The 22,777-nt window shown below is 43.0% G+C and overlaps 1 protein-coding gene across 1 annotated transcript in view; it reads left to right on the top strand.

Annotated features, from left to right (window-relative positions):
- Positions 1–22,777, top strand: part of LOC126195755 (serine/threonine-protein phosphatase 6 regulatory ankyrin repeat subunit A) — a 427,181-nt gene that overhangs the window by 103,907 nt on the left and 300,497 nt on the right. Inside the window, exons 3-5 of the mRNA XM_049934383.1 lie at positions 1,002–1,198; positions 11,749–11,847; positions 19,837–19,930. Coding sequence (XP_049790340.1) covers positions 1,002–1,198; positions 11,749–11,847; positions 19,837–19,930 — 390 coding nt within the window. The remainder of the gene's footprint in view (positions 1–1,001; positions 1,199–11,748; positions 11,848–19,836; positions 19,931–22,777) is intronic.

Here is a 22,777-nt window from a genome sequence, read left to right on the forward strand (position 1 = left end):
TAATTTTTTTGGTGGAATACTCGTCAAATATTCACGCTAGCGTGGACTGTGCTGTTTTGACAATCCTCTTGCCACTGTCGTCAGAGGCATTTCATATTTGGATGGCAGCCAATTCCGGCTTTAGTTACACGGTGACAGTTACTGAACTGTGTGAAACAAAACTGTCATAACTTCTGAACGGTTTACGTGGGGACGTTCAAACTGCACTGTTGGCCGCGAGACATGATGGGAATTAGTATGCGCAAGTGCACGCGCCGTGTTGTTGTCGGCCATTTTCAGTTGGATGGGTTCGTCGGTAAGCAAAATTCGGGGACTGACAATCCGCATTTCGCCATCAACAGGTGACTGTGTGCTGTGCAATGTCCAGTCAAGGAATAATCGGTGCGATATTCCTTGATGGCACGGTGACTACCGAACGGTACGTGAAGGTTTTGAAAGATGATTTTATCCGCATTATTCAAAGTGCTCCTGATTTCGACACGATGTGGTTCATGCAAGGCGGAGCTGTACCCCATCGACGCAGGAGAGTGATGTGCTGGAGGAGCACTTTGGGGACCACATTCTGGCTCTGGGGTACTGAGAGGCCACTGGCATGGTCCTCGATTGACCGCCTCATTCTCCGGATCTGAACGCATGCGACTCCTTTTTGTGGGGCTATATTAAAGACGAGGTGTACAGCCATAACCCCAAAACCATTGAGGCGCTGAAAACAGCCATTCAGGAGGTCATCGACAGCGTCGATGTTCCGACAGTTCAGCGGGTCATGCAGAATTTTCGCTATTCGTCTGCGACACATTATCGCTAATGATGGCAGGGATATCGAACATGTCATAACCTAAATTCGAATACTGTAGTGACATTTACATGTTGAATAAAGTATGTGCACGCCGTAGTCTGTAACTAATATCGTTTTTTTTTTCGTGTAGTTCAGTAATTGTCACCCTCTAATGTGCTCCTGTCAGCAAGTTAAAGTTGACCTGGTCCTCCCCCACGTGCCACAGACCGGACGCCGATGCACCTGGCGGCGGAGAACGGCCACGCCGGCGTCATCGAACTGCTGGCGGACAAGTACAAGGCGTCCATCTACGAGCGCACCAAGGACGGCAGCACGCTGATGCACATCGCCTCCCTCAACGGTCACACCGAGTGCGCCATGATGCTCTTCAAGAAGGGCGTCTACCTACACATGCCCAACAAGGTGAGTTCCTAAGTTTTACGAGAGGCCTTAAATAATCAATGACCCAACTTTTTTTGCAGGCGCTAACACTTACAGGAAAACGTGATTTTACGTGCTTCTAATATGACGTTTCATCTGCACGTGTGCGTAGTTTCGACAAATTCCGACAGATGGCAATGTTGTAGTGAACCGTCAAAAAAGGCGTCTACACAGCACTCTCGTTCCCAGCAATCTGGTGTAATTTAGTTCTTGCTTGCAGCAAAAGAAACTGTTATGATCATCCATAAACATTTGTGTGTAGTGTAGTTAATATGAATACTGCTGGGCGACGGGCAAAGAGAATTACAGCGACAGGAAGTGCAGATACTGAGCTCCGTGATCGGCCACATTCGGGTCGTACCATCACAGCCACTGTTCCCGACGTGGTAAACCGCGCGTATATCTTTAGTCGTGCAGACCAGTGTGTAACACCTCGATATTGGGCTCTACACCTATCGGTGAGCACTGGAAGTGCGTGTGCAGTGACACAAGTTCTTGGATATCTGAACTGCACCAAAGACGGTTTCTACGGATGTGCACAACAGACCACAAGATTCAAAGAAAAAGCACTTCACCTGAACTGTTGGACTATTTTGAGGCCTTTCTATCACGGATCGTTACAGCTGACGAAAAATGGGTACATCATTTTGAGGTGGGAAGGGAAAAAAAAGCGAGTCACTCGTGAGGCACTGTCCGCAACCCTCAAATATGAACACACTGAAGACTGAAGGCAGCCCCCTGTCCTGTCAGTCATGATGACATTCTTCTGTGCTACTGATGGTGTTATTCTCGGGAAAGTGATGCTAAAACAGTCGACCATTCATTCAGAGGCATATGCGAAGACTCAGAACAAACTCAAGAACCGTTTCCTGACGTGTCTTGTCTGACAAGAATCCAAAAGAAATCTTGCTCCGACACAAGTGATAGAACACTGGAACGCATCGCCAAATTGGGTTGGACATCACTTCCTCATCCATCCTCGTAGCCCAGACATGGCACCCTCGGACTTGTATCTATATGGGCCACTTAAGGATTCTCTATGTGGGACGCATTTAGAAGATAATCAGAGCATAAATGTACATGTGAAATAAATGTTGATCCGTATTGTCACCAAATTCTAACACTTAAGAAGAATTATTTTCTGAGAAAAAATTGCGATTCATTGTTTACTGAGCGACCCACCTTGAAAGAATAGAGATCTCAATGATGTGGCAGCATCATAAAAAGAAAATGTAATCACGTATGCAGATGATACATCACTCATGTAAGTATCAGATGAATACATGAATTACAAAGAAGACATGGACACATGGACACGGGGAGGGAAAATGAATATTTAAACTCAATCAAACTATTTATAAATGAAAAGAACCTACGTCAAAATATTTGCAAAGAGAACAACAAATGAAGAGGAACTTAATATCACACTCAAGATACATTGATAACAGAAGTTCAGAGTTACAAGTTCCTAGGACTGACAGTAGAGTCAGTTATGACTTTGGCACATCATATACCAAAGACCTGTTCAAAAATCGTCAGCTGTGTATTTTTAATGAAGTAAATGTCACACACAGTTGATATAGATATGTTCTTAAAGCTATACTATCGTCTAAAATATGCAAATTTATCGGATTGTACGGAGTAGAGCAACAAATGTGTATATACGAGGTGTGACTGATTTTCTTTGCAAGATGTGGCAACCCTGCAGGCTTGTGTAGGCATATCTTTGACCTTGGTCTATAAGCTGCTTCTGGTCCAAGCGGCACATCGATGCAACTGCTCAGTCGTGAGTTGTGCTGTAATAAGTTAACACGTGTTTGTGTCTCTCGTCACGGAAATGGAACCGCATAATATTGCGCAAACATTCTTTTTGCGTTAAATTGGGTAAAAACGTGACTACATCTCACAGTAAGCTTCAAAAGGCTTTTGGAGAGGAGGTTATGTCAAGAGCTCAAGTTTTTCATTGGCAGAAAATGTTAAGTGAAGGTAGAACGAATGTTGCAGATGAAGACTGCAGTGGACGACCATCAACCTCACAGACGGATGTCAACTTGGCCAGGGTGCATGAACTCGGACGATCTGATCAAAGATTACCCGTGAAAATGATTGCAGAAGAACTGAACATCAATCGAGATAATGGTTCATCTAGTAATAATTGGATTCTGCATCACGATAATGGGCCATCCCATACTGCTCTGTCAGTACAGCAATTTTTAACCTCAAAACAAACTTCAGTACTACCACAGCCACCTTATTCACCAGATTTCGCTCCGTGCAACTTTTTTCAATTTCCAAGAGTCAAAACGGCGGTCAAGGGACACCATTATAAAACAACACAATATGTGCAAAAAGCTGTGACGAGGGTCTTGGAGGATATTACAGAAGATGAGTTCCAGAAATGTTACCATCAATGGCAGAAGCACCGGAAAAAGTATGTGCAATCAGAAGGGAACTACTTTGAAGGAGACAACACTAAACTTGACTAAAACGGTAAGCAACATTTTTTTCATATCAGTCTCATTACTTTATTGTCGCACCTCGTGGACTGCAGTAGCTGCAAAATATAAATAAATAAATAAAAACAAGAGAATCAGATTTGTCGGAAGACAGTCACCAAGAGAGTCGTGCAAAATCGGATTCAAACGATTTAAAATATTGACAGTCCCCTCTGCCTGTGTATGTATATGGAAACAGTGATGTAACTCAATAGCATATTGTGCACAGACGCTAAACAGGGAATTGCACAATTACAACCACAAGTGTCAAAGACGTCAAAGATGATTTTCACATTAACAGTATCTGTCTACATCTAGCTGTTGAAGATTCTGCTAAAGCTGGATGCCTATTGTAGAACACACAACCAGGCAGTTTAAGAAATGTAGGAGTACTAGCAGTCTTCGAAACAAAACTAAGACAGTGCTTGAGCGCAACATGTTTCTACAGTATTAGGGAACGTTTTGAGACTAGTTGAAAAGAACTTGGAAAGAAGAATTGTGCTAAAACTGTACCCCGAGCAGTGATCTACCATATGCTGTGTCAGTGAGAAGTGCATATGTCATTTTTCATGTTTGATCAAGAATCAAGCATTGTAACGGAAAATAAAATTGGTTGCCTAGATATACTAAATGAAACTGATTATAAAGTTTTGTCTGTCTGTTTTTCATTCATTATATCTATTGTAAAATATTGTTGTTATTGTGTTCTTCAGCCTTAAGACTGGTTTGAGGCAGCTCTCCATGCTACTCCATCCTGTGCAAGCTTCTTCATCTCCCAGTACCTTCTGCAACCTACATGCTTCTGAATCTGCTTACTGTATTCATCTCTTGGTCTCCCTCTACGATTTTTACCCCCCCCCCCCCCAAACACTTCCATCAAGTACTAAACCGGTGATCCTTGATGTCTCAGAATGTGTCCTACCAACCGATCCCTCCTTTTAATCAGGTTGTGCCACAAATTTCTTTTCGCCCCAGTTCTATTCAGTATTCCTCATTAGTTACGTGATCTTCCCATTTAATCTTCAGCAATCTTCTGTAGCACCACATACATTTCAAAAGCTTGTATTCTCTCACTGTCTAATCTGTTTATCGTCCATGTTTCACATCCATACATATCTACACCCCATAGAAATACCTATAGAAATAACTTCCTAACACTTAAAGCTTTATTCAGTATTAACAAATTTCTCTTCTTGAGAAATACTTTTCTTGCCATTACCAGTCTACATCTTATATCCTCCCAACTTAGGCTATGATCAGTTGTTTTGCTGCCCAAATAGCAAAAGTCACCTATTACTTTGCCTTGTTTCCTAATTCAATACCCTGAGCATCGCCTGATTTATTTCGATTACATTCTATTATCCTTATTTTGCTTTTGTTGATGTTCATCTTATATCCTCCTTTCAAGATCCCGTCCATTCCGTTCAACTGCTGTTTCAAGTCATTTGCTGTTTCTGACAGAATTACTATGTATCGGCAAACATCAAAGTTCTTATTTCTTCTCCTTGAACTATAGTTTCTTCTCAAAAGTTTTCTTTGGTTTCCTTTACTACTTGCACAATGTACAAATTGAATAACTTCGGAGATAGGCTACATACAAACCTGTCTCGCTCCCTTATCAATCACTGATTCCTTTTCATGTCCCTCGACCCTTACAACTGTCGTCTGGTTTCTGTACATATTGTAAGTAGCCTTCCGCTCACTGTATTTTATCCTTGCTACCTTCAGAATTTCAAAGAGAGTATTCCACCTAACATTGCTAAAAGCTTTCTCTAAGTCTACAAATCAAATGCTATAAACGTAGGTTGCCCTTTCTATAACCTATCTTCTAAAATAAATCGTAAACTCAGTATTGCCTCATGTAGGTTAATTCTTACAAAGAAGAAAACAGCCACTGGTTGCTGTTTTCTTCTTTGTAAGAATTTACGTACATTAATTGTACACAGCCACGGTCTCACCATGTCAGTTTCAGACAAAATAGCATTGCCTCATGTATTTGTACATTTCTGTGGAATCCAAACTGATCTTCCCTGGAGTTGGCTTCTATCACTTTTTCCATTCTTCTATAAAGAATTCGTGTTAGTATTCTGCAACCATAATTAGTAAACTTATAGTTCGATAATATTTACACCTGTCAGCACCTGCTTTCTTTGGAATTGGAATTGCTACACTCTTATTGAAGTCTGAGGGCATTTCGCCTGTCCCATATCTCTTGTATACCAGATGGAAGAGTTTTGTCATGGCTGGCTCTCCCAAGGCTATCAGTAGTTCTAATGGAATGTTGTCTATTAGCAGGACCTTGTTTCGACTTAGGTCTTTCAGTGCTCAGTCAAATTCTTCACGCAGTATCATATCTCCCATTTCATCTTCATCTATTTCCTCTTCCATTTCCATGATATTGCCCTCAAGTACATCCCCTTGTATAGACCCTCTACGTACGCCTTCCACCTTTCTGCTTTCCCTTCTTTGCTTAGGACTGGTTTTCGATCTGAGGTTTTGATATTCACACCTTTGCTCTCTTGTCTTCAAAGGCCTCTTTAATTTTCATATAGGAGCTAACTATCTTTCCCTTAGCGATATATGCTTCCATATTCTTTATTTGTCCTCTCGCCATTCCTGCTTAGCCTTTTTGCAAATCCTGTCAATCTCATTTTTTAGGCTTTTGTATTCACTTTCGCCTGTTTCATTTGCTGTACTTTTATATTTTCTCCTTTCATCACTTAAATTCAATATAATCTGTGTTAGCCAAGGATTTATGCTAGACTTTGTCTTTTTACCTATTTGAACCTCTGCTGCCTTGACTGTTTCATCTCTTAAAACTACCCTTTCGTCTTATACCATATTCCTTTCCTCTGTTCTAGCCAGTTGTTGTCCAGTGCTCCCTCTGAAACTCGCAACAGTTTCTGGTTCTTTGAACTTATCCAGGCCGCATCTCCTCCTTTTCGCAATTTCGCCAGTTTTAATCTACAGTTCGTAGCCAATAAATTGTGATCAGAGTCCACTTCTGCCCCTGGTGACGTCTCACAATCAATTTGAAATCTGGCTTCAAAATATTTATATAATCGGTCTGAAAGCTTCTGGTGTTTCCAACCCTCTTCCACGTACACAACATTCTTTCATGATTCTTAAACCATGCGTTAGCGATGATTAAATTATGCTCTGTGCAAAATTCTACCAGGTGACTTCCTCTTTCATTCCTTTCTCCCACTCCATATTCACCTACAATTTATTATTCTCTTGCTTTTCCTACTATCGTGTTCTAGTCCTCCATCACAAAGTTTCGTCTCCCTTAACTAACTAATAACTTTTTTCATCTCATAATAAATTTCTTCATTCTCTTCGTCATCTACGTCGTTAGTTTGCATATAAACTTGTACCAGTGTGGTGGGTGTTGGCTTTGCGTCTGTCTTGGCTACGATAATGCGTTCACTATGCTGTTCATAGTAGCTTAGCCGAATTCTTATGTCTTTATACATTATTAAACCTACTCCTGCATTAACCATATTTGATTTTGTACTTACGATCCTTAATTCACGTGACCAGAAGTCCTGTTCCTGCTACCATCAAACTTCACCGACACCCACTACATCTGACTTCAACCTATCCGTTCCCCTTTTTAAATTTTCCAACCCATCACTGTGATTAAGGGGTCAACATTACACGCTTCGATCCTCAGAACGTCAGTTTTGTTTCTCCTGATGACGTCCTCCTGAGTAGTCCCCTCCGGAGATCCGAATGGGGGACTATTTTACCACCGGAATATTTTACTGAAGAAGACGTCATCTTCATGTAACCGTACAGTAGAGCTGCATGGCCAGGGAAAATTACGGCTGTAGTTTCCTCTTGCTTACAGCCGTTCCCACTGCCAGCACAGGAAGACCATTTGGTTTGTGTAACAAGGCCAGATCAGTCAGTCACCCAGACTGTTACCATTACAACTGCTGGAAATGCTTCTGCCTCTCTTCAGAAACCACACGTTTGCCTGGCCTCTCAACAGATACCTTTCCAATGTGGTACGTACGGTACGGGTATCGTCATCGCTGAGACACGCAAGCCCCCCCTCCTACGGCAAGGTCCATGATTAATGGGGGGGGGGGGGGGGAGGGAAAGGGGTGTAAAATATTATAAATGCTCAGTTGTAATTTACTCTGTAACTTCTAAGCATAGATCGATGCATCCAATGTAGGTCAGCAATCTAAGGATGTCTAATGATGAATGAATAAATAAATAGATAAATGAGAAGAAGACGCGATACTTAACCTGCCTCCACAGGCAGGACGCTGCAAGCGAATCAGTGAGGCAGTAGGATGGTTCCCGTGGAGAGGGGACGTTATAGGTTCATTTTAAACGCTAACGCTCCCAAACGATATAAACTACCTAGTGCAAAATGCCGGTCTGTTATCGTTGAGAACATGTTAAGTGATTTCAGAAGACGTCCAGACAGTGTAACGGCCTATGCTGTGAAAGCAGTATGGTCCAAAGATCTGAGAACCTGAAATGCTTTCATGAACACCGCAAATCACAAGCTCAGACATTTTCACATGTTTCTCTTTGAGTGATTACTTGCAAGAGGAAGGCAATACAGTAAAGTACAGCACGGCTGAGATCTATAGGGCACAGACAGATCTGCAAGACAGACTTAGAAGAATACAGACTTGAAAAGATTTCGACGTTGGACTACGTGAAGAATAATACAATAAGAACTTATAGTAGCCCACCCGACGGTAATCGACACAATAGAAACAGTGCAGCTAATGGTTCTCGGCAGTCTAGGAAGGATGGGTGGCAACTATTGGCTTAAAAGACTTTGGAAGTGGACTCCAGAAGGGAGAAAGAAGTGGGTGTCAACCTAGAACATGAAGGCATGTGTCTGTGAGGCGATGACGGCCGGAAGCCTCTGTGAAGGAGACTGGATCAGTAGAACGAGGAGGGAAACAGTGAGCGTGGAGCGGGATAGCTGTAAAGAAAACTTGCGGAATGAAGATGAGAGCAAAACCGGGAAGCAGTGTCTGGAAGAATGCACAGCTCTATTAGTCGTGCAGTGCCAGGCCCGCCTACTACCTCTGACTCCCATTCGGTGTCGACCGACCGCCGTGTCATCCTCTGCACGTCACTCGGATGCCGTAAGGAGGCGCATGGGGCGAGCACAGCGTTCTCCGGGCCGTTGTCGGTTTCTCAGACGTTGGAACCAGTACCTGTCGCTCAGTTGGCCTCACGAGGCTAAGTGTTCTAGTCCTCCTACCGAGGAATAACTCGCTGGCAGTACTGCGAACTGTACCCAGGCTCTCCGCATAGAGGTCAGACACGCTGACTCCTCATCTTCGGAGTCATACTTTAGAAGCTCGTGGTAAGTAATGTGGTACCTACTGATTAAAAACTGAAAAATCGATAAATGCTTAAATTAACGAAATGAGGTCACACTGGAACATAAATCCATTCGCAATGCATAGGAAGAAATTTGGAACTTAACTATAGATAGAACTGCGCTGATTAATCGCAAACAGAACAAAATAACTCACTGCATCGGTCATCTGGCCGTATCCCGCAGCTGGAACACCAGGCCTCAACTGACTCCCAGCACTTTTTGTTTAGTACACACTAAGAAACATACAGGAAACATATAGATCATTCAACTGCTTCGAAACGTACTTACAGATACAAGTACAAAAGGGTATTTAAGTCAAAAAATTCAATGCAAAATTTCGAGGGACAGTATTCCAAAATGGATGACGCTGTAACAGGGCACAGAACAAAATAATGATGGGCTAATACATGGACCAGTCGATTTCTTTTTGTTTATTTTTGGTTTTATTTCAACTTAATTTTATTGTAATACAAACTCGAAAGTGACGAAATCGCAAGTAAAAAACAGAACTAGAATGTTCTGTTCCAAATAAAGTAGGAAATCCGATTCGTGTATCCACTTGAAAGACGTCTCCAAAGGCTGAAGCAGATAAGAATGATGAGTCTGGATACTGTTGTCTGAGACTTTAGCTGCAGTCGCCAGTTACTGTGGGGTGGTCACAGGGGGACGCCTCAACAAGTACAGAACGCTAAATTAGTCCTACACACTCAGGGAGAGGTTGTAGAAGAAGAATTGGGAAACACAGAAATGTCACCAGTCACGAGTAATAGTGGAAGAAGCTGAAAAAATTTCTTCTCAGACATAATTATTGAAGTTTGCTTATAAATCTTCACTCCAGAACAGCTGCAGTTGACATATGTTCTTTATATAATGTAATCAGCCTATTTATAATTTTTGTCTAATTTTCTTTGAACACCACCTCAAAAAATGCAGTTGTATAAAAAATAGATTACCTTGTTTAAACAGAAAAAGAGAAAGGAGAAAAAAAGAGTAAGCAGAAAAATATACTGACAAGACACGTTTGTTTGGTAAGTAAACGCGGATATGGCTGGTTCGAATTTTTCATTGTCATTGCGTTGCTGGCTATGGGACGAAGGTGGGAGTCGGTCTTGCGCAAACGTCTTGGTTTGTTTTCCGTCTCTCTCTCTCTCTCTCTCTCTCTCTCTCTCTCTCTCTCTCTCTCTCTCTCACCAGTATATATTGGAATGAGGACATCATCACCAAGAACAGCATGACACGACATTTCGAGTTAAGATAGCGGAAAAGCCCCCTCCACTTGGTTCCGAGTAGATGCGCTGCCCCCGCACGTTCGTAAATAAAATTTTCAATAGATAGTTATTATTATAGCTAACTTCCCAATTTTCAAAAGATTTTTTCCATTTAATTCATAGGCATTTTTTTCTTGCCTGTTAGGGATACGAGAGCGATATTTGAATAGACCATAAATTTTCGCATTTAAGCTCTAAATATTACGCTCCTAATCACTGAATAGAAAGCCCACTTAAAATCAATTGAAAAAGAATGACTTAACACTGAATCCGGAATGAAATGACTATACAAGCCGATGGACAAATTTTTCCCATTTTATTTTTCCCCATGATATTACTGTTTGAGCGTAATCATTTGTAATTGTATTGCTGTTTTTAGATTGATACTTTTTTTTGGGTCATCAGCCTCCTGACTGCTTTGGTGCGGCCCGCTATGATTTTATTGCTTGTGCCAAACTCTTCATCTCAGATTAACACCTGCATCCAGCGTCCGCAATTAGTTTTCGAATATATGCCACTCTCTATGTACCCCAACAGTTTTTACTCTCTCCGGTGTCCTCTGGTGTCACGATGTATCTCCATGCCCCTTCTTATCATCAGTGCTTTCCACATACTTCTCTTCTCCCAGAAACTACGGAAACCTCACCACAACGTACCTTACCAGTTCACTTACTCCTAATTTTGAGAATCCTTCTCTAATACTACATGCGAAACTCTTCGATTTCATTATTTTCTTATGTGTTATCCTTGTATGTTGTGAAGATACATGATTATGTATCTGTTTTTTAAAAAATAATTAACGTGGGGACGTTTGCAGTCTTCTTTTCATGTATGTTGTGTGCACGTATTTTAAAGTCTCTAAATGACTGTGACCAACCATTGTGAATAAAATTACTTATTTTAACAGAGCACTGATGGGCGATATGAAAACGCCGTTTGTTTTTAACAAGTTAATAGGTAATTTCAGCATGGAGATCGTCTTCCGAGAAGCGTTAAGTAATCCTTCAACAAAAATAACTTGGGGATTATTACAATGCTGTTATAGATATCATAAGTGCCGTTTGTTGATATCAAGGGCTTATTTCAATAGTGGTACAAGTCGATTACCTCCACTTTTCTTTCTATAATGCTTCTGAAATTAATGAGCCAAACAGACAGAAAGAAAGGTTCATCTCTAGCAAGCAGCCATATGCTTGAATATTTGTGGTATCTCAACTGCAGATTTTTCAGTACTCATTTAACTGTAGGGCTCTGTATCTCAATATGAACAAAAATGGACTTGTACCACTATTGAAATAAGCATTTCATATAATGAAAATTATTATCTCTTGTAAAGCAGGTGTATTGTGATTTGTGTTTACATTATGGAGAGTGTGTGACAGGTAGCGGCCACGTGTGTTGCAGGGCGGCGCCCGCAGTATCCACACGGCGGCTCGCTACGGACACGTGGGCATCATCAGCACGCTACTGCAGAAGGGCGAGAAGGTCGACGTACCCACGCACGTGAGTACCACGTGGCCGGGGACGCCTGCTCGTTATAAGGGAAATACGTTTGAAACTCGTATGTGAGGTTTTGCTATTTAGTTGTTATTATCTGTGCTAATGCCTATACACTGATCAGCTAGAACATTATGACCACCTGCATAAGAGCCGGTATGTCCAACTTTGGCACGGACAAGACGTCGCGTTGTGGCACGGAACCAATGAAGGCTTTGTAGGTCTCTGAAGGCAGCTGGCATCACGTCGTCACCAGGCCCCCACAACCGCACTAGTGGTCAACTGTGAAGAGCGGACAAACTGAATAGCTAGCCGGCGGCCATTAGAGTGGTAAACTGACGCGCCGAGTTCGAATGTTTATACATCGCTTTTGGTTATAAAATGCCTTCCCTTGAGTTAGGTCACAAACATTATGCCTCATTTAAATACGTTACTACAATATACTTTTTAATTTATGAACAAACAGCAACTAGTCACTGTTTATGAATTTATCTTACGTACTACATGGAATCTGCGAAGCTAAAAGTTATGTACTGGACACCTAGCATTTTTCGTAGTTCATTTACGATAGATGTACGCAAAATGTATCAAAATACTCGAAGATTTGCCCACTATATTAATAGATATTTTCTGACTCTACCTTGCTTTAGATTTTATGACGAGAAGTGCGTTATATATGGCACAGTGCTTTGGCAACTCACGACCAAATTATCAAGTTTCAACCTAACCTAGACCATGAAAACACTACCGATCAGTCAAATTTCTTCAAAATGATGAGAACATATAAAATGGAATTCTGTAGGTCGGAAATCTTGCCTCCTGACAGCGTGTTACCATTTTTGTAATAGCTGTGGGTTTGAGAAAGGAAACCTGCAAATAGATGCACAGACATTATGCCTATACCGTGTTACAAAAACATTTGTTGAGCAAGTGCACTGACATACAAAACAAATTAAAATATTCACATACCTGTGAAATGTAATATTCGTTCCTTTCTCGAATTTATTTGTACAATTAATCGCTGCACAACTCTTCACCATTGTACTTCTTTTGATTGGAACGTACAGACAGTAGAATTACGAGTAACAAATACTGTATGTACGTCCAACAAATATACAACGTTGAATCAGGGTCTTCATAAACAAAAATACCACGCAACACATCAGACTACAACCACTATAATGGCGTCCAGCCGAAGGTTCAAATTATCCCGCGACTGCAGCGCCATCAGTGAGTCTAGCTATTATTTACAAGGTCTTTGGTCGTCACACACAAGCCACCTAGTTCCCGTAAATCCCGGGGTGAGGCGCGGTGAGCTCTAACGGCACGTTCAGTCACGTACCAGATGTATTCGATCGCGTTCAGATCTTGCAAGCACAACAATTGCAACTCGCCACTGCGTTCCTCGAACTACTCCATCCCACTTCTGGCCTTGTGACATGGCGCATTATCTTGTTGAAAGACGTCACTGCCGTCTGGAAACATGGTCGTCAGGAAGGGGTGCACGTGGTCTGCAGCCAGTGTGCGATGCTCCTTGGCCGTCATGGTACCTTGCACGAGCTCCGCTGGACCCATGCAAGCCTGCGTATACGTCCCCCAGAGTGTAATGGAGCCGCTGTGGCGTTCGCTGTGTTATTTAGTGGTTTGGTATTTAACTAATTTGTAAATGAAAATGATAATCTTATTTCATTACATTGAGTAATTACCAAATAATTTTTTTTTCTCCAGGCTAAATATTTGGTCAAGTTGCTAAAGAAATCCAAGTTAACGTTGTGTTAAACTGTTGTCTGTAAGCTGTTCAAGTGTCACTAAATCACAGTTCATACAACAGATTCTATACAACTGTTGATTATGATGGAGACAGTTATCTTCAGCAAAATTATCATTAAAACCACCGAATATCAGCCGCGCACAACACTGACGTATGTTACCTGAAACAATATTCTTCGCAACTCGTGCGTAATTAATTTCGGCTCCATACATCAGCAACAAAAGTTTGCTATATGGGTCGTGCTATGAGCACTGTTTTTAATGAACCAATCTGATTCGAACTATTTTCATTAAAATCAGTTCGGGACCACCGGTGCACATCTATTTTTACACAATTTTATTACCTTCGGCATTTATGTCTGCAGAGTTGCGTAATTTGAATCTGCCGCTGAGACAATTGTTAAGATGGCGGCACACAATTGATAGAGACTTTCTATTGTTAGAGTAAGTTTTTTTTTTAATAGGATAAGTATTTGAAATGCTTATTAAACTGTAGTTTCATATTGCGCACTATTTAGACTAATTTTCATCAAGCAAACCTTTGACATTTTCGTAAGGAAAACAGATAAAAACGCGATACAAATCGCTATCATCAATGGCTGCGCTCCTTGCAGTGGAAAGAAATAATTAACACAGATAATGTGATTCTTGAGTTTCTCCCGGCGTATTTGATAGTCAAAATATCCACGGGTGTACTGCCGGTCTACTGTGTCCAACGGGCACAATATTTCGGCGATCATACATGTCGCCAACATCAGGTGAACTGACGGACTGAGTTCCTGTGAACGTGCCGGCACGGAGATCCGTACGCTATGGCTGCTCAGAGGGAACTGGGTTCGGTCGCGGCAGCGGCTGATTTAAATACCCTCCGCCCGCGGCGCGCTCCCTCCGCTGTCGGCGCCCCGCGACACGGTCGCGCGGTGGAACAGATTGCGACGGCGTCTGAGATTACGTCGGTGTGATGACTCTGTCCGCCGTGGTCGTCACAACGATACGTTTGCTCGATTTACTCTTGATTAACCCAATCGCTGGTTCCCAAGCCTTGCTAAGATTATAGCCACAGTCACGGTTTATGAGGTCGTCATTGGTGCGAATTTCGATGGCCTCTCTAACAACGCTGTCCCAGTATCTCAACGTCTGCACCAGCATACGCTATGGAGTATGAACGCACGAGGATTGTGCCCGTTGGACACTGTAGACCGGCAGTACACCCGTGGATATTTTGATTAACACAGATAATGCTTATTGAGAGAGGAATTAAAGTTACAAATAATTATTCACTCATATTTATAATAATAATGAACTCTATTGTCATGTAATAATTAACAAATAATTACAATTTCTTAACAGACAGTCTGATATGCGCCTTGCGTCCGCAACCTACAAAAGCCAACCAACAAAAGGTAAACAAAAAAAAGGAAGACAAACGCAGATCGTAAAAGGAATTTACAATTATTATTGTCTTTGTATGATACACATCGATATGACCAATTACATCATAAAATATTATATAAATATTATTTATTATCGTTTTCACTGTTTTTTCATATGTCGGATGGATAATGTTCATAACTGTTAGAGGCATAATTTCCTCTCGTCGCACTGTAACTAAAATTTATTTCGTGGATGTTACACCGCCGTAGAGGCGTCAAGGAGCTGTTCCCCTAGAAGACGACGGATTCGCGCCCTCCAATCATCGTGATGATGAAGGTATCGGGATTAATCAGACCATGCGACGCTCTGCCACTGCGCCAACGTCCGTAACAGCTGGTCACTTGCCCATTTCAAGTCGTAGCTGCCGCTGTCGTGGTGTTAACATTGGCACGCATGGGTCGTCGGCCGCGGAGGCCCATCGTTAGCAGTGTTCGGTGCACTGTGTGCTCAGACATACTTGTACTCTGCCCAGCATTAAAGTCTGATGTTAGTTCCGCCACAGTTTGCCGCCTGTCCTGTTTTACCAGTTCGCCCATCCTATGACGTCCGATATCTGTAATGAGGGGTGGCCGCCCAACCCCACGACGTCTGGACGTGGCTTCACCTTGGTCTCAACACTTGTTGAAGACACTCACCACGGCGGTCCTCGAACACCCGACAAGTTGTGCAGTTTCCGAAATGCTCGTGCCGATCCTTCGGGCCAACACAATCTGCCCTCGGTCAATCTGAGATAGATCGCACGCCTTTCCCATGCTACGAGGGTAATCCCAAAAGTAAGGTCTCCTATTTTTTTTATAAGTACAGGGTTATTACAAATGATTGAAGCGATTTCACAGCTCTACAATAACTTTATTATTTGAGATATTTTCACAATGCTTTGCACACACATACAAAAACTCAAAAAGTTTTTTTAGGCATTTACAAATGTTCCATATGTGCCCCTTTAGTGATTCGGCAGACATCAAGCCGATAATCAAGTTCCTCCCACACTCGGCGCAGCATGTCCCCATCAATGAGTTCGAAAGCATCGTTGATGCGAGCTCGCAGTTCTGGCACGTTTCTTGGTAGAGGAGGTTTAAACACTGAATCTTTCACATAACCCCACAGAAAGAAATCGCATGGGGTTAAGTCGGGAGAGCGTGGAGGCCATGACATGAATTGCTGATCATGATCTCCACCACGACCGATCCATCGGTTTTCCAATCTCCTGTTTAAAAAATGCCGAACATCATGACGGAAGTGCGGTGGAGCACCATCCTGTTGAAAGATGAAGTCGGCGCTGTCGGTCTCCAGTTGTGGCATGAGCCAATTTTCCGGCATGTCCAGATGCACGTGTCCTGTAACGTTTTTTTCGCAGAAGAAAAAGGGGCCGTAAACTTTAAACCGTGAGATTGCACAAAACACGTTAACTTTTAGTGAATTGCGAATTTGCTGCACGAATGCGTGAGGATTCTCTACCGCCCAGATTCGCACATTGTGTCTGTTCACTTCACCATTAAGAAAAAATGTTGCTTCATCACTGAAAAGAAGCTTCGCACTGAACGCATCCTCTTCCATGAGCTGTTGCAACCGCGCCGAAAATTCAAAGCGTTTGACTTTGTCATCGGGTGTCAGGGCTTGTAGCAATTGTAAACGGTAAGGCTTCTGCTTTAGCCTTTTCCGTAAGATTTTCCAAACCGTCGGCTGTGGTACGTTTAGCTCCCTGCTTGCTTTATTCGTCGACTTCCGCGGGCTGCGCGTGAAACTTGCCCGCACGCGTTCAACCGTTTCTTCGCTCACTGCAGGCCGACCCGTTGATTTCCCCTTACAGAGGCATCCAGAAGCTTTAAACTGCGCCTACCATCGCCGAATGGAGTTAGCAGTTGGTGGATCTTTGTTCAACTTCGTCCTGAAGTGTCGTTGCACTGTTATGACTGACTGATGTGAGTGCATTTCAAGCACGACATACGCTTTCTCGGCTCCTGTCGCCATTTTGTCTCACTGCGCTCTCGAGCGCTCTGGCGGCAGAAACCTGATGTGCGGCTTCAGCCGAACAAAACTTTGAGTTTTTCTACGTATCTGTAGTGTGTCGTGACCATATGTCAATGAATGGAGCTACAGTGAATTTATGAAATCGCTTCAATCATTTGTAATAGCCCTGTACATAGATCTGTTTATTTCCACAATGTTTTACATCAGTTTACAGCTTGAACAGTTAGCTATTTTCCGACATAATCACCATTTCTGTCGATGCATTGGCGGCCGGTGTGGCCGAGCGGTTCTGGGCGCCTCAGTCTAGAACCGCGCGACCGCTACTGTCGCACGTTCTAATCCTGCCTCTGGAATAGATGTGTGGTGTCCTTAGGTTAGTTAGGTTTAAGTAGCTCTAAGTTCTAGGGGACTGATGACTCCAGATGATAAGTCCCATAGTGCTCAGAGCCATTTGAACTATTTGTCGATGCATTTTTGTAGACGCTGTGGCAGTTTTTGTATGCCCATGTCCTACCAGCTCGCCGGCATACTGTTCAGAAAGTTATGAACCTCTTCTTTCACCTCGTCGTCCGAGCTGAATCGCTTTCCGGCCAAATGTTCTTTTAACCTAGGGAACAGGTGGTAGTCACTGGGCGCCAAGTCAGGACTATAGGGTGGGTGGGTGATTATGTTCTACTGAAACTGTTGCAGGAGAGCAACGGTTTGCCGAGCGATGTGTCGGCGAGCATTGTCATGGAGAATGTGTACGCCCTTGCTCAATATTCCTCTTCTCCGGTTCTGAATTGCCCGTTTAACTTTCTTCAGAGTCTCACAGTACCTGTCAGCGTTATTTGTGGTCCCAGCGATTCAGCTCAGACGACGAGGTGAAAGAAGAGGTTCATAACTTTCTGAACAGCATGGCGGCGAGCTGGTATGACATGGGCATACAAAAACTGCCACAGCGTCTACGAAAATGCATCGACAGAAATGGTGATTATGTCGAAAAATAGCTAAATGTTCAGGCTGTAAACTGATGTAAACCATTGTAGAAATAAACAGGTCTATGTACCTATAAAAAAATTTGGAGGCGTTACTTTTGGGATTACCCTCATACACATGGACAGGACGCTCACTGATACTACAAGCACCGTGTGTGTGTCTGTAGTCAGTCATTCCATTCCTCGCCAGATGACGCTGCTATCGCCTATATGGGTTTATATTGACAGTAGGTTGGTGGTCGTAACGTTCTGGCTGGTCCGTGTAAGTATTCTGTGCAGTACTTGCCAACACAGCAGACCCCCACTATTTTGCCGATTGGGCGATCTGGTACCATCCAAGAAGCGTTGCCTGTCGAACACGAAGGCTCCGAACGATATGCCAATATGTCGAGCGACGAAATTCATCGACTGCGTAGTTGAAGATATAGATTTCTGCCAATTGAAGATTCCCCACTATTTTGCCTATTGGGCGACCTGGTTCCATCTAAGAAGCATTGCCTGTCGAACACGAAGGCTCCGAGCGATATGCCAATCCAAGAAGCGTTGCCTGTCGAACACGAAGGCTCCGATCGATATGCCAATATGTCGAGCGACGAAATTCATCGACTGCGTAGTTGAAAATATAGATTTCTGCCAATTGATGATGTCGCAAACTGTGTCAATTTTCATGGGGCAGGGACGAATTGCACCTTTTGTAATATGTGTATTTCCACAATTTGCGACTGCGAGCGAAAATTCAACCTTCTGAGACTCTCCCAAATATTCACCGAGCGAGGTGGCGCAGTGGTTAGCACACTGGACTCGCATTCGGGAGGACGACGGTTCAATCCCGTCTCCGGCCATCCTGATTTAGGTTTTCCGTGATTTCCCTAAATCGCTACAGGCAAATGCCGGGATGGTTCCTTTAAAAGGGCACGGCCGATTTCCTTCCCCATCCTTTCCTCACCCGAGCTTGCGCTCCGTCTCTAATGACCTCGTTGTCGACGGGACGTTAAACACCAATCTCCTCCTCCTCCTCTCCCAAATATTCCTCAGAGACGTAATTAGGTTGCAGCCGGGTTACGCGAAACAATGTTTCCTTCATGTGGAATATTTTATAAAGAAGACGTGGCTGACGAATAAAGTATGTGAAATTACTAGTTTCCTTCATAATTATTGTTAATTAGCAAACTTTCGTCCTTTGCCGTCGCTCTAGTTACCACAATAAACAGTATCCAGATTTGGAGCCGCGAGTGTCTTGGGGTCCGTATATATAGTTCGGGACCCGCTCGTTCGATAGGTAACGCCTCTTGGAAAATACCGATGATCTTGTCGGAAATATCAAACAGAACAGAATAATAGTCACTGGGTGCGTGTTCGCCGCGTACATCAGAAACATGGTCCAAAGATACCTTTACTGTCGCTCCAAAGGTGCACTAGTGTTCGCTAAGCCCAAATTCAGAGAGTGATGAAACATCACACTGAAATTTATATGTAGGTTGAAATGATGTAAGAGCTGATGGAAAGGGATGAAAGATACTATACTCAGACTCGATAAGATATAATCTACAAAACATCTAATTTCCCACATCATAACTTACACATCAGATTAAATTCTATCCTTCCTTGCGATCAACCGAAAATGACAATTAATACCAAAACTGGACTGTATGACCAGGGTAAAGAGTCACACTCACGAGTAAACCAGACACAAACACTGTACGCCAAAGAGCGACAAACGTATTGGGAGAATGTAGGTCTTCACATACCACACTCACAGTTTCCCGCAACTAATGATGTACTATACTTTTGGGAAGCTGCTGAGATGTTGCGATGTTTCACCTGGAGTGAATCTGCCTTTCAGGACAACTACACGGCCCTGCACGTCGCTGTGGAGTCCTGCAAACCCGCCGTGGTGGAGACGTTGCTGGGATACGGTGCGGATGTCCACGTCAGAGGTAAGTCGCAGCAACCAGTGGAGCATCTTTGAAAGAAACCTGCACACAGTAACAGTAGCACAATCAGGGATTAATTTCGGCGATCCAGCACCTCCCAAGGAATTCGTTTTAACTCACTAGAACGAGTCGAAATCGGAGATTTGAGGTAGTATATCTGTTTCACTAAACAATTGGGGGTAATTTCCAAGAATGATTGCCTATCGAAGTCGCGGGGTCCAAACCACATACATCGAACGTGCGATCGTAAATCGATCATGCGACGCTGGTGGCGGGCGTTGTGATCAATTATTTGTGACCGTCATCTTTATCTGTTTTCCGTTGTTCCCTTAGTTCCTCTAAATTACATACCTCCGCGAATTATTTGTGAGATGGTAGGGAATCCCAGACGATTTATGTCGTTAGTGAATGCGATGTCTGGTGTTCTTGAAGTTTCTTTGGCGGATTCTCTCACATGGAAAAATCTAATTCCATGTTTATCCAGCGTAGAAAATTGTTCGACTTTTTGTCGCAAATATGGAGCACTACCGGACGAGGAAAGAAGGTACTGTGTAGACTGTAGTGGTGCGAAGTGTGTAAAACTTCGTAAGAACAGTTTCGATGCTGAAATACCGTTTACAATTTCATTGCGGACAGTGCGGAAAACGAACGAGTATCAGGAAGGATTCGACTCTTCTAAACTATCCATCCAGACCACCGTAATGGACGTTCACCTGATAACAACACAAACGATGAGTAAGGTAAGTTGTCTCCTTTGCATCATTCTCCTTTTGTCGTTGCTGTAGTGACCACTGTAAACATACTCATAACGCCCGCCACCACAGTCGCATGATCGATTTAGGATCGCACGTTCGATATGTATCGTTTGGACCCGGACTTCGATAGCCAATCAGTCTAGGAAATTACCCAATTGGCGTTCGCGACAAGAAAATGTAGCTTCGTGGTAGTTAAATTATAAAAATGTCATACATATACTTATTTTACTTCTAGAAGCTTGTTTACTTATTATATCTATACATAAAATTTGTGACTTGTTCCGCGCACTATAACGAAAGTCATGAACGACAAAATCTGACTGAAGATTGTTACGTATGGTTTGCCGCCAGAGTCACATGAGATTAGAAGGAGAGGAGGAATATCAGCACATCCGCGAGCTGTGATGGGAGGGAGACGGGGGAATGTTGCACTGCTATAAGTCGCTCAGGATGCGATGGCTGATGCGCAGTGACCAGTTTCCGTCCAACGCGCTGGCCGAGTCCATTCGTTTGTTCGGAAGGGGCGGACGCTACCCGTTTTCTAGCTTTCGACCGGTCGACGTTGACAGAATCGACGCGCGCACCCTGCAGTCTTACTCAAACGATTTCGCAGAAGCTATTAGGTAAAAAATGTCATTTTTGCTTTAGCTGTACCTTACATGTCAGGTTCATTATGGCGTGCCCATCATTTCGTTAATGGTCATAGGTTTGGTATATTTACATGGAACTAAGACACTGTGAGAAATTCCAAAATGTTTGTAATGAAACATAGGGTCAGCTATGATTTTGCGTCTGATTCATATTACGTAATATGTTCCTGTGTTGAAATTTAGCTAACATATTGAATTTTTCTTTAGACTTGGTTGGAGGTCTCTGTCACCTATCTCGAGGAAATTGATCTGACGCAGCGCACTCATTTACAGTCGCACAGCGCCAGCGACAAAGCCTGAGTCAAATATCCACGATATTCGCCATATTTCATAAACGGTTTGAGATATCGAAATGAGATTTTGGCAAATGATAGCACACAAAGAGGAGAGCATTTAGAATTAGATTTTCACTCTGCAGAGGAGTGTGCGCTGATATGAAACTTCCTGGCAGATTAAAACAGTGTGCCACACCGAGAAATTACGCAAACTCGTTCTACTTATTACAGACTCTTTCGGTGAAAGAATGTAATTTTTAAGGGCCATCGATAGCTGGTGAAAGAGAAATGCTGTGGGTTTTGGAACGATATAAGTGAAGTCCCCACTTTAATTTTGTATGGGGGATGTGCTTTTTCATAATCTACCGACCTTACTTTTCCTCAGTTCCTCACTTAATAAACCACTGTTTCAGAATTCTCTCACAATTGCGTCTGCAAAACATCTTAGTGAGACGAGAGAGTGTAAACTCGGCTGAGTTTTGGCAAAGGAAGCAAATTTTAACGCGGCAACAAGAGAAATGTGTAGGTTTTACTCGAAATTCCACACTCGTGACTCTTCTCTGAACGTTACAAATGGGTAACAAACCACGCGAATATAAATCGCTGCATTTTCGGCGGAATTGTTTTTAGCCAGAGAAGAACTGACGAATCTTTCTGAATGGTCACCATGCAGTGTGGGCGTGGAGGGGCCCCGTTTAGTATTTACGAAAAATGTGAGTCTGGGCTTCAGTTCAGAACGATATTTCCCCTGCAGCGCTCTGAGCGACTCCCCCGCCACTGTTGCGCTCCCCAGCCGTCTGCGCACACGCACTAACGTTTCGTGAAGACGTACTGCGGGACGCTCGTGTTCAAATGTGTTAGTCACTGGTAGCAATGAACATGATCTGAAATCAATCCAGTTGTAGTACGACTCAATGAGTAGAAAATTACATTTAAATCATTTACAAAACATCTAATTCCGTGTCTCATCTTACATTGTGTTCCGTTTTTCCAAACTCTTCGAGAATTCTGAAAAGTACGTGATCCGGGCGAGGAATATCTTGACCGTCATTCGTTGCTAAGTATTCTATTACAGTGGAGGCTCCATGAACCCAGACATCAGTTTTATGGACTGTCAATCGCGAACAAATATCTCTGAACTCTAGTCCATGCGTGTTCGGACATAACGCT

This window comes from Schistocerca nitens, chromosome 7 (assembly GCF_023898315.1).
Source record: "Schistocerca nitens isolate TAMUIC-IGC-003100 chromosome 7, iqSchNite1.1, whole genome shotgun sequence".
Taxonomy (NCBI): Eukaryota; Metazoa; Arthropoda; class Insecta; order Orthoptera; family Acrididae; genus Schistocerca; species Schistocerca nitens.